The 11832-nt window shown below is 47.4% G+C and overlaps 1 protein-coding gene and 1 long non-coding RNA gene across 10 annotated transcripts; one reads left to right on the top strand and one right to left on the bottom strand.

Annotated features, from left to right (window-relative positions):
- The first annotated feature begins 441 nt into the window (after positions 1-441).
- On the top strand, positions 442-11714 carry TrpA1 (Transient receptor potential cation channel A1). Of its 9 annotated transcripts, XM_033385579.1 has the most exons (17): positions 442-1064; positions 2048-2261; positions 2755-2913; positions 5052-5208; positions 5266-5368; positions 5447-5642; positions 6113-6220; positions 6961-7149; positions 7590-7818; positions 7883-8463; positions 8534-8848; positions 8967-9077; positions 9724-9944; positions 10007-10484; positions 10552-10714; positions 10774-11046; positions 11107-11714. In XM_033385579.1, the coding sequence occupies exons 2-17, from the start codon at positions 2115-2117 to the stop codon at positions 11400-11402; spliced, it is 3726 nt and encodes a 1241-aa protein (XP_033241470.1). In that variant the 5' UTR covers positions 442-1064; positions 2048-2114; the 3' UTR covers positions 11403-11714. The 9 variants fall into 9 exon arrangements, with proteins under 9 accessions (XP_033241470.1, XP_033241469.1, XP_033241471.1 ...); XM_033385578.1 differs by lacking the exon at positions 442-1064 and having other exon boundaries at positions 2058-2261; positions 10567-10714; XM_033385580.1 differs by lacking the exons at positions 442-1064; positions 8967-9077 and adding an exon at positions 9350-9457 and having other exon boundaries at positions 2062-2261; positions 5278-5368; positions 10567-10714.
- LOC117185199 (uncharacterized) lies at positions 2707-3442 on the bottom strand. Its single transcript, XR_004470793.1, has 2 exons — positions 3282-3442; positions 2707-3131 (listed from the first exon to the last, which is right to left on the bottom strand). It is a non-coding gene; the product is annotated as an uncharacterized lncRNA (long non-coding RNA).
- Positions 11715-11832: the final 118 nt, after the last annotated feature.

Genomic DNA, 11832 nt, shown 5'->3' with positions numbered 1-11832 from the left:
TTGGTGCGGTGCCGTACCTACACAAGACCCAAGAGGTTCCGAAAGAGGCGGTTAAAAGAATCCTGATCCAGCTCAGAGAGGAAGCTAATAAGAGCCACTCTATTTTGCCACTCGATTGGCAGTCTTTCTCCCACACATTCTGAATCGTTCTACTGAATAAACTCTGCTGCGCTATTTCATCATTCATTCAAACTTTCGTGGGGTATTTATTTATACATATGGAATGGTATGGTATGGTATGGTATCTATATGCGTCTGTCTGGATGTATCGTTACATGTTAATGGCGACATTCGTCCCGAGACGAGACTAGACGCGACGCGACGAGACGAGTGACGAAAGGCTGTTATCAGGTCCGCCGCCCCGAACCAGTCCAGACCATACAGTCGAGAAACTGTCAACGGGGACACATTACAGGCACTGGCCCAAAGGCTGCCACATTTAGTTGGAGACCAGCTATCAAGGCTGTCGGTACGCGCGAATCACTCAGCAGAAAATTTTCAAGGGAAAGTCGCAGTAGGGAAACAGAGGGAGATATAGATATAGAAATAGAGAGAGAGAGAGAGAGAGAGAGCCCAGTCCATTTCAGTTTCAGCAAATTATTGCCAGTCAAAGGTGCTAATTGAGTTTTATAATTAAAGTGTCCGTCCATCATAATCAGAGAGGAAACTGCCGCTGGAGCTGCATTGCAGGGAGTCCTCGCTGGTGCCGTACCGTGCCGTGCCGTTCCGTTCCGTGCCTGCACTTGTAGTGCTTTCCCCAGAGAGCGGATCGCAAGCATCGGGAAACATATGGCAAGCATCGGGGCACTCAGCCTTAAATGCTGCTAAATTCTGATAGCAAATTCTCGGAAAATACCTGCTGCTGCTGCCACAGACGTGCGTGTTCGGTGTGCTCCGGCCTAGTCTTGGCTGAGATCAAAATCAAATTCAAGTTCTTCAAATTCAAAGTCGATTGAAGATGTAAATGAATCGTTGCACAGGGAGCTTGTAAGACAGAATCCGAAAGTACTGAGACCCCTAGGTCTAGGAGGAGCAAAGAAGAGTTCCAAAAGAGTTTTCAAAAGGTAAGTTTTCATTTAATTAAGGGCTTTATTTACACACCCATATGGGTCTATGATATTTACCAAACGAGGGAGGAACCACTCAGACTAATCGACCCAGACACAGCGTTTCCAATTTCGTCAACTCATCCATCCACTTAACCCCTTGGAAACAATCAGAGCCCCAGTGGAATTCGGGAATGGAAATACTCATTAGTCAGAGTAGTCAGTAAGTGCGAAATCGAGGCCCAAATCGCGATGTCAGGTATTGATGGATATCTCTAGAAAGTAATTGGGATCCACCTATAAGCACTGCTGACAGCCCTAGCATATTTGCAGTTCGTTACAATCCCTCGGTCGAGTCGGTTCAAAATGAAGCTGGAGGAAGTCGAGGAGTAAGTAAGGGACTGCAAGGAGCAGAGTCTTGCCTTCGAAGGGGCTTGGGCTTGCGCTTGGGCTGGTTTGGCATTATGCAAATTCTGTGGCACGTCTGGCTCGAGTGCCACAAATAAACAGCCCGTTAATTAGACACTGCCATTAAATAGGGCGTACGAACGGACGCACTTCCCCACTCGCACTCCCCCGGGAAGGAGCTAGCTAGAAAAATGACAAACGGCCGGCCGTTGACTCGACTCTCTCCTGGTTGTGTCAGAGTTACAGAGTTACGGACCAACAGATATATGAGATATACTGTTGGGGGTTACTCACAGTTTGTCATAGCTGCAGTCACGGTTCGGTTGTAGCTCGACAAAGTCCACAGGCACAGGCACAGCCAAAGCACGAATTCCTTTATCTCCCAGTGTCCGTCCTTCTGTACTGTTCTATCGGGAGCGTATCATGTGACAGACGGGTTATCTAAATTGGTTTGCTGTCGGTTAACACGCCTGCAAAACGTTTAGGCCAATCAATATCTAATTAGAGAACTGATTGCGGATGAGAGCCGTAGCTGGATTCTGTTTTTTGTTGTGAAATATTGTGACTAATCGCAAAACCATTATCATGCATAGTCGCGAGTCGCGGCCCTTCACCATCACAACAGCGGCAGCCACCGAGCGACAGTTGAGCGGCCCGGACATGCCCAAGCTCTGGAATGGTGGGGTCTACAATAGCCAGTGCCCCGCCTTGTCGTCGCCGGATCTGATGGAGGCCCAGCCCACACTTTTGCCGAAGACGCGCAGCAACAGCAGCACTAGCACCAGCACCAAGAACCGGAACAGCAAGGTGAGTCAGGCGGGAGCTAGGTAACTGGGGAATACCTCAGAGTCCCCAATGCGTGGCGTAAGGATTTCACGAGCTCTAGAATGTTCTACAGTCCGCATTTAAATGGGGGGAATGTTTTAAATAGTTTTTACCATTCCAATTTCCATTTTATATAGTTTTCCTCTATGAAAACATTCGACTCGAGCACTCTCAGAAACGAAACCGTTCAGATTCTGTGTTAATCCTTTAAAAATGGTTTAGACATAGATCTTCTGGCAAACCTCTAAAAATATCGTGAACAAATTATTCTATCTCAAAGTTCTTTGAAGAATTTTCGAGAAGAGAGTTCTATAAATTGATAAATGCTTTTGAGAATGATTTATAGGAATCCTAAGATATAATAACCTAATAAAAATGATGAAAAACTAAATTATATCGATGTTGAAATCATGTGGGAATCGAAGGATCCACTATCAATACACTTTTATAATTGTTCTTCTATAATTTCATGCAGTATTGGATATTCTCGATGATAATCGAACGAAGTTCGGGTGTCAAGCGGGGCGAAATCGATGGCGATGATGCAGACACCCCACTGGAGGCCATCTTGCCAGCCGAACCGGCGGCGGAGCAGGTCTGCTTGTTGCGTGACAGCCCCTTCAGGATATTGCGGGTGAGTTGAGTTGGTAATCGGGTGAATGGATGTGGGTGGCCTCGTGGCCCGGCCAATTCTCCAAAGTGAAAGCCCAATGGCAATTCTCCAGGCGAGAGTTGTGATAAATGTATATCGATTCCGCAGATTGCAGCTGAGAAATGAGTTTTTTCGAGGAACGGCTTTCTAGAAAGTTCAATGGCTTCTTGGATGGCACTCCGAATACCCAACCATGAGTGCTATCGATGGGTAGACATAAGAAAATAAACATCGTCTCGGCGGGACATGCAGAGCAACAAGTTCGATGGACAGGACAGTCCGGAACAAAATCGACATGCAATTGAAATGGAATCAGAGATTTACGGGGTCAAATTCAATGAAAAACTCACCACGTTCCGAGTACGGCGTAAATTCCGCCCTCCGGCAGTCCATTCTGTTTTCCCACCCAGCGCACCCGAACGCACCCATGCCCCGCCGATGTCGTTGGCCAGCGTTCCGAATGTTGGCTATAAAAGCGAGCACTTCTTGGCCCGAGATTTCAGTCTTGTGGCAACTTGGCTGGCAGCCTCTCTTCTTTATCAGTGTGCGAGCGGAAAATGATGTTAACTTGGTTTGAAAATCAGTGGAAAATCAAAGACAATTTGTTAAATTGGGTCCGCGTAACCCAATCAAATGGGATTCCTTAATTGACAAGCACAAGCACAAAGGCCCCAAATAACTTTTTTTTAACAGTGATTACAAAATGTTTGCCGAAAAATACTGACAAATACTTGCCAAAAATGCAAGAAAAAGTTTAAAATTAAAATCGAATATTTTGCATGCCCTATTAATAGAGTTTCTTGCATATATCTTAAACAACCCCAGATAAATACACTCACAAAAATACTTCATGCACATACGACTTCATCAAATTTGAGAACCAAAGAAATATCCACAACGAATACAAATGAATTTTTAGAAAAAACCAGAGAAGAGGGCAAACAAAACGCATTGCATGCTAGAATTTTGTAGATTTAAAATATCGAAAAGAAAAGATTCGAAAAATATATTACATGCATAAACAATTTTAAAAGCGCTCAAAGAAAGTTTAAAGTATTGAAGTTGCAAAAAAAGAAAAATATTGGATGGCACTAAATTGATACAGAGGCTGGAACTATTTCTAGAACTCTAGCAGCTACTATTCAAAGATTGAAAAGAGCAAAATTAAATCTGCAAACTTCGTTACCAGCGCATTAAAATAGTACTAGAAAATAGTCGTAGAAAACGAGCTGAAAAGGCCCTGTAGAACCTCCACCCTCGACAGCATTGTGGAGATGAATGCCACAGGCAATCAGAGCTAATCTGAAAACTACACACAAATGTAATTAGGGTCCTCGCCCGCACCACCAACGACAATGCCAAACTGCGAGAAGGAGACCTCGAATCGGGAGGTGGTCATCAGTCCGCTCCGCTACTTGATCAGCGGCTTTGCCCGCGGGGCGGAGCTCACTGCAATGGCCCCGCTCAACCTGCCCAACAAGTGGGCCCGTATACTGCGAATGTCCTCCGCACCGAAGATACAAATCGACGACTTTCTCCAGGTAAACCTGCTCGACGAAAGCACACATCAAATCAGCTAAAAGGAAGCCCCGAAATTAGATTTACTTTTTAAGTGCATTTCGGGGGAAGTTGCAGGATACTGAAACATGGGGAGTCATGGGGCTGGGTTGGTTTTGGGCATGGGTTTGGGTTCGGTGACTGCTGCTGCAGCCTTCATTCTGTGTAATAGTTTTCAGCTTAAAGCGAAACCTCTTGAAGCGGATGAAAGCAAAACAAAAGACTGAGATGGAGCAGGCACTGAAGACACTACAAATATGACGGAAATGAAAGACTGAATGTTGACGGAGTCTTTTCAGATTAAAAATCTATTGACATTTCTTGTCACTGTGCATAAGCTTCCACTCTTTCGGGATCTCCTCCTGTATTGAAGGCCCCCCCCCTTGTCGTCTGTTGCTCTGGCTTGTCACCCTGAGCTGTCTCGCCTTAAACTTTTAGTTTGCCGGAGCAAAAACAGCAAACAGCAAACGCTTTGGACTTTAATCCAACTTACTGGAAAACTGATTGAGTTGATTCGAGTTGAGCTGAGTTGAGAAACACCTGTTCCCTCGTTTAATTAACAGGCAGCCGAGTCCGGAAACCTGGATGATTTCAAGCGTCTGTTTATGGCCGACAACACGCGCATTTCCCTGAAGGATGGCAAGGGACGGACGGCTGCCCACCAGGCAACGGCCAGAAATCGCGTCAATATACTGCGCTACATTAGGGATCAGAACGGGGGTGAGTCCCGGCTAGGGGGTACCCTTTATCCATTACCACCATAATGTCATTATTAAGAGCGCCTTGCAGACTTCAATGCCAAGGACAATGCCGGAAATACACCACTCCACATTGCCGTCGAGTGCGATGCTTACGAAGCCCTGGACTATCTGCTGTCCATGTAAGCTGACTACACTGACTTTCGCCATGGTCTATTTAACAGTAATCCAAACCAACCAATCCCTCACCATGTTTACAGCCCGGTGGACACGGGAGTGCTCAACGAGAAGAAGCAGGCTCCTGTCCACCTGGCCACCGAGCTGAACAAGGTGAAATCCCTGCGGGTGATGGGACAGTACCGGAACGTCATCGACATACAGCAGGGCGGGGAGCATGGACGCACGGCCCTCCATCTGGCGGCCATCTACGATCACGAGGAATGCGCTCGCATCCTGGTAAGTGGTGTGAGTCCTCGCCCAAGTTGTTCCCCGTAATTATTTTCACTTTTAGATTCGCATTTCGCATTCACTCATGCATTTTATTTGCATTTTGATAACGAATTGGACCAAACACAATTCGTCATTAATCAATTTCACCCCACACACATCCCCACATCCAACCACCCACAGACCCACACTCATACACCCAATCTCCCGCACACATACAACATTAATTTATCATAGAAAACAACAAATGAAAAGGTTTGTATCCTCTGAAGCAATTTTGTCTTGCCTGCGCACGAAAGTATGCTATGATATTCTGCAAGAACTCGCCCGGCAGAGTCTCTCTCTCTGTGTGTGTGTGTGTGTGTGTGTCTATGCCTGTGTGTGTAGCCCTAGGATGTGCCTTAGTATTAGTATATTATTATAGAGTCGCATATGTTATATCATGTCGTGTAACACATTGTGTGCGTCGTATCTTCCAGATAACCGAGTTCGATGCATGCCCCCGTAAGCCGTGTAACAACGGCTATTATCCCATTCACGAGGCTGCCAAGAACGCCAGCTCCAAGACAATGGAGGTCTTTTTCCAGGCAAGTTTCCCATGAATTGCATGCCCCATCCTGCTTTGATCTTGCTTGCACTTTGTGGTAGCTATTCCCATTTGACCACTTATTGTAATGTCCTCCTCGTATCCTTTTCGTTCCTGCCACAGCTCCCACTGCTCCCCACTTATCCTGTGACCTTTCATGCACTCGCTTTGACTTCCACTTTGAGTTGATTTTCATTTTGCCTTTACTCTTATTTTTTTGATTGAAATTGCGTATACGCTGTGCCGCCATGAAAAAGTATCAAATTTTAAACGCTGCCTCCTGTTCTATCTGTGGAACTCTGACAAACTCCGTTTATTGTTAAACTTCCCAGAAAAGAAAAAAATTAAACACATTAGAAGGGTTTAGGCTGCGAAACAAAAAGTATCGAATGTTGTTAAAGTCCAGCAGTGTCGGACATTGACTTTCGTAAACAATATTTGTGTGGTCTGGGCCTAGACTTTCACTTTATACACGGTACTCCAGGAGCACAAGGGTATCTTGTATTGGTTGGAAGGTATGCTACAGACATAAAGACGACTCTTTTGTTTTCATAAATGAATGAAATTTCAAGACTATTCCATATGAATATCTACCAATAGTTCCGAAATAATAAAAAATGTCTGCCCAGCGAAAGCATCTCCAAAAACTGCTCTAAGCTATACTCGTATATGTAAATCTGCCATGTCGCCTTCGCCACCCAGTTATTAATGGTACGCCCTTAAATGCGACTTATCTTGCAGTGGGGCGAACAACGCGGCTGTACACGCGAGGAGATGATATCCTTCTACGACTCGGAGGGCAATGTGCCACTGCACTCAGCGGTCCACGGTGGCGACATCAAGGCTGTGGAGTTGTGCCTCAAGTCCGGTGCAAAGATATCCACCCAGCAACATGATCTCTCGACACCAGTGCATCTGGCCTGCGCTCAGGTGAGTTGATAGTGTGGACAGGAACTCGAGGACTGAGACGACGACGATGACGAAGACGAAGACGGAGACGGAGGAAGGTCCTAGCTGACAAGCAGCAGCGGAGCACATGAAAACGCTCATACTCATATTTCCCTGGGGAGATATGGAGCGCTGGATAGATGGGTAAACAAAGCTTTTCTGGTCAAAAGGAAAACAGTGTGAAAGCATCTCTCAGTGGGTGGACGGGCGCACTGGGGGCTGGTGCGAAGTTTGGCTCGTGTCCTGGCTGGCTTACGTGTTACACGAGTGACTTTAATTTGACAAATTCTTATGCAAATTTCGCCAAGTCGAACGTGACTTCGGTGCTGGGAAAACAAAGAGCCCCGGATGGCATGTAATATGATTCATTTTGCATTGAGTGGGGAAGTGAATCCGCCATCGATTTCCGTTTCTCGTTTTAGGGTGCCATTGATATTGTGAAGCTGATGTTCGAGATGCAGCCAATGGAGAAGAGGATCTGCCTGAGCTGCACCGATGTGCAGAAGATGACGCCGCTGCACTGCGCCTCCATGTTTGATCATCCGGATATTGTGTCCTATTTGGTGAGCGAGGGAGCCGACATTAATGCTTTGGACAAGGAGCATCGCTCCCCCCTGCTGCTGGCTGCCTCTCGCAGCGGCTGGAAGACGGGTAAGCGCTTTGGGATTCCTCCATCTTTTCGCTTAAAGAGCTCCTTCTTATCACACCAACACAGTCCACCTCTTGATTCGATTGGGGGCTGGGATTAGCGTCAAGGATGCGGCTGCTCGCAATGTCCTGCATTTTGTCATCATGAACGGTGGCCGGCTGACGGACTTTGCCGAGCAGGTGGCCAATTGCCAGACGAACAACCAGCTCCAGCTGCTGCTCAACGAGAAGGACAGCATGGGCTGCTCGCCGCTCCACTACGCCAGTCGGGACGGGCACATCCGCTCGCTGGAGAATCTCATTCGGCTGGGGGCCTGCATCAACCTCAAGAACAACAACAACGAGAGTCCGCTGCACTTTGCCGCCCGCTACGGCCGCTACAACACCGTGCGCCAGCTGCTCGACTCGGAGAAGGGCTCGTTCATCATCAACGAAAGCGACGGGGCAGGGATGACTCCGCTGCACATTTCCTCCCAGCAGGGGCACACCCGTGTGGTCCAGCTGCTGCTCAACCGCGGGGCTCTGCTGCACAGGGATCACACCGGACGCAATCCTCTCCAGCTGGCGGCCATGTCCGGCTATACCGAGACCATTGAGCTGCTGCACTCGGTGCACTCCCATCTGCTCGATCAAGTGGACAAGGATGGGGTAAGTGGCTGCTCGCCTGGCACACTCTCACACTGTTCTGGCTGCTAAGCTTCCTCCAATCCCCACACAGAACACTGCTCTCCACCTGGCCACCATGGAGAACAAGCCGCATGCCATCTCGGTGCTGATGTCCATGCAATGCAAGCTGGTCTATAATGTCCTGGACATGAGTGCCATTGACTATGCCATCTACTACAAGTACCCGGAGGCGGCTCTGGCCATGGTCACCCACGAGGAGCGGGCCAATGAGGTGATGGCCCTCCGCTCCGACAAGCATCCGTGCGTCACCTTGGCCCTGATTGCCTCCATGCCGAAGGTCTTTGAGGCGGTGCAGGACAAGTGTATCAGTAAGGCCAACTGCAAGAAGGACTCGAAGAGCTTTTACGTAAGTTGTTCCGTTAGCCAATGGGTTCGGTATGCCGCCAATCATCTCATTCCATCGAAGCTAATCCTCTATATCTCTATATATTGAAAATGTCCACCATATATATATATATATACAGATAAAGTACTCTTTCGCATTCTTGCAATGCCCCTTTATGTTTGCCAAGATCGATGAGAAAACCGGAGAGCCGATAATGACAACAAATCCCATTCCGTTGCCGGCATTGAATGTAAGCAGAAGAAGCAGGGCAAGCAGAAGCAGATCCCAGGATCTGTTGCATGATTCAGTGTGTGTTTGAGTGTGTTTTTTCCTCCCTATACTACGATACGATCCTTGTACGAACTGGCAAACCCTTTGCATACGTATGTATATGTGACGTTGGATGGGGGGTTACTTGAGTCCGCTCTTCATGATCATCATCCGCCCATCAAAATGCCTACCTCGACGCTCTATATACGTATATATAACACACTTCCTTGACTAATCTACCACCATATCTAGATTAAATATTCATTTTGGCCCTACCAAAAGACACCCGAACAGATCGAGGCCAAGCGCAAAGAGTTCAATGATCCCAAGTGGCGTCCCATGCCCCTGGCCGTGGTGAATGTGAGTGTCGCTAGTACTCTCTTCGCTTTATAGTACCGATATAACCAATAGACTACTGCAACTCTGCAACTTGTGCCTATCGTCCCTACCAAAAACTAACCCACTAACCGACTCACTGTACAGTGTACACCATCGTATCTGGCTTTTGTATCTCGTATCCCCGTGTCTCGTATTCCTGTATCTCGTATGTCGTGAAGTCGTGTATGTGTCGCCCCCCAATATCCAGATGCTTTTCCTAACACATTGCCTCTCTGATCCCCGGCCAGACCATGGTTACCCATGGACGCGTGGAGCTGCTGGCCCATCCACTCAGCCAGAAGTATCTGCAGATGAAGTGGAACTCGTACGGCAAGTACTTTCATCTGGCCAACCTGCTGATCTACTCGATATTCCTGGTCTTTGTCACGATCTATTCGTCCCTGATGATGAACAACATTGAGCTGGAGCCCGGTGTGAACAAGTCCATGAGCCAATATTGCAATTTGGGGTAAGCTTAAGCTATGGAATACCAAACACAGACAAACTGATTGCGAAGATCGTTTTTGCCAGGTGGGACCAGCTGACCCACAACCTCTCGCAGAATCACTTTGCCGCGACAAACTTCCGCCAGGACTCGTGTGTGGAGCGCATCAATCGGACCACGGCCATTCTATTCTGTGCTGGGGTGATTGTGGTCTACATTTTGCTCAATTCGATGCGGGAAATGCTGCAGATCTACCAGCAACGCTTGCACTATATCCTGGAGACGGTCAACTTGATATCCTGGGTGCTATACATATCGGCCCTGGTCATGATAGTGCCGGCCTTCCGGGCCGATGGCATCATTACCAGCATTCACTATTCGGCGGCCTCGATTGCTGTGTTTCTGTCCTGGTTCCGGCTCTTGCTGTTCCTGCAGAGATTCGACCAGGTTGGCATCTATGTGGTTATGTTTCTGGAGATCCTGCAGACGCTCATCAAAGTGCTGATGGTCTTCTCCATACTGATCATTGCTTTTGGACTGGCCTTTTACATTTTGCTCTCGAAGGTGGGTTTTCGTTTGAGAGGGTGAGTCGTTTGTGGTATATATTTCCAGAGATTTTCCTTCATTCCAGATTATCGATCCACAGCCGAACCACTTGTCCTTCTCGAACATTCCGATGTCTCTGCTGCGCACCTTCTCCATGATGTTGGGCGAACTGGATGTTGTGGGCACCTATGTGAACACCTACTATCGCGACCGACTCAAAGTGCCCATGACCTCCTTCTTGATACTGAGTGAGATCCGTAAGATTATTCCCACCTGTCCATTATCTGATGGCTATTTCTCGTGACAGGCGTCTTCATGATACTCATGCCCATTCTGTTGATGAATTTGCTTATCGGTTTGGCGGTTGGCGACATCGAGTCGGTGCGTCGCAATGCCCAGCTGAAACGTCTGGCCATGCAGGTGGTCCTGCACACGGAACTGGAGCGCAAGCTACCCCATGTCTGGCTGCAGCGGGTGGACAAAATGGAGCTTATCGAATACCCAAACGAGGCAAAGTGCAAGGTCGGCTTCTGTGACTTTATCCTACGCAAATGGTTCTCCAATCCCTTCACCGAGGATTGTAAGTAGCTCTGCCTTTCTTTTGTTGGAGCCATGTGCTGACTCATTTTCTGCTCTTTAGCCGCCATGGACGCCATCTCCTTTGACAACAATGACGATTTTATCAACGCAGAGCTGGAGCGGCAGCGCCGCAAGCTGCGCGACATAAGCCGCATGCTGGAGCAACAGCACCAGCTGATGCGCCTCATTGTCCAGAAGATGGAGATCAAAACGGAGGCAGACGATGTGGACGAGGGCATATCGCCCAACGAGATTCGCTCCGTCGTGGGCTCGGCCTCGGCTGGCACCAATCGCTGGAATTCTCCGCGCATCCGCAACAAGCTTCGAGCCGCTCTCAGCTTCAACAAGAGCATGTAGATCTTGGCCTAGGATGTGGTCTCCTCAACTATATCTATATCTACATATTTTATCCCCAGTAGCGAAACGTTTCAATTTATCTCTCTCTCTCTCTGTGTGTATGTGTGTGTGTGTAACATATAGTCTCAATATAGCAACAAGGATTCTGGGAGATCGTATCGAAATGCTTGAGGTGGTCCTCAAAGGAACCATTGACGAATTTATAGGCAAGGAATAGAGGTGGAATGTACTTTCAAATGCACTTAGTGGACTTTTTCATAGTTTTTTTTTTTGATGTCTTTTAAAATATATAAAATAAAGTCAATTTATCTAGCAAAAATAGCCGACCGGAGTCTTTTTTTGGTCGGATTTTTCCCGACTTTTAATGCCAGAGATGAGATTTCTCTTATTAATTATTATATATTTATGTATTCTTATTTATTTACGTGAA

This window comes from Drosophila pseudoobscura, chromosome X (genome assembly GCF_009870125.1).
Source record: "Drosophila pseudoobscura strain MV-25-SWS-2005 chromosome X, UCI_Dpse_MV25, whole genome shotgun sequence".
NCBI classification, from domain to species: Eukaryota; Metazoa; Arthropoda; class Insecta; order Diptera; family Drosophilidae; genus Drosophila; species Drosophila pseudoobscura.
The sequence above is the reverse complement of the archived record's forward strand: the minus strand, read 5'-3'. Positions and strand labels throughout refer to the sequence as shown.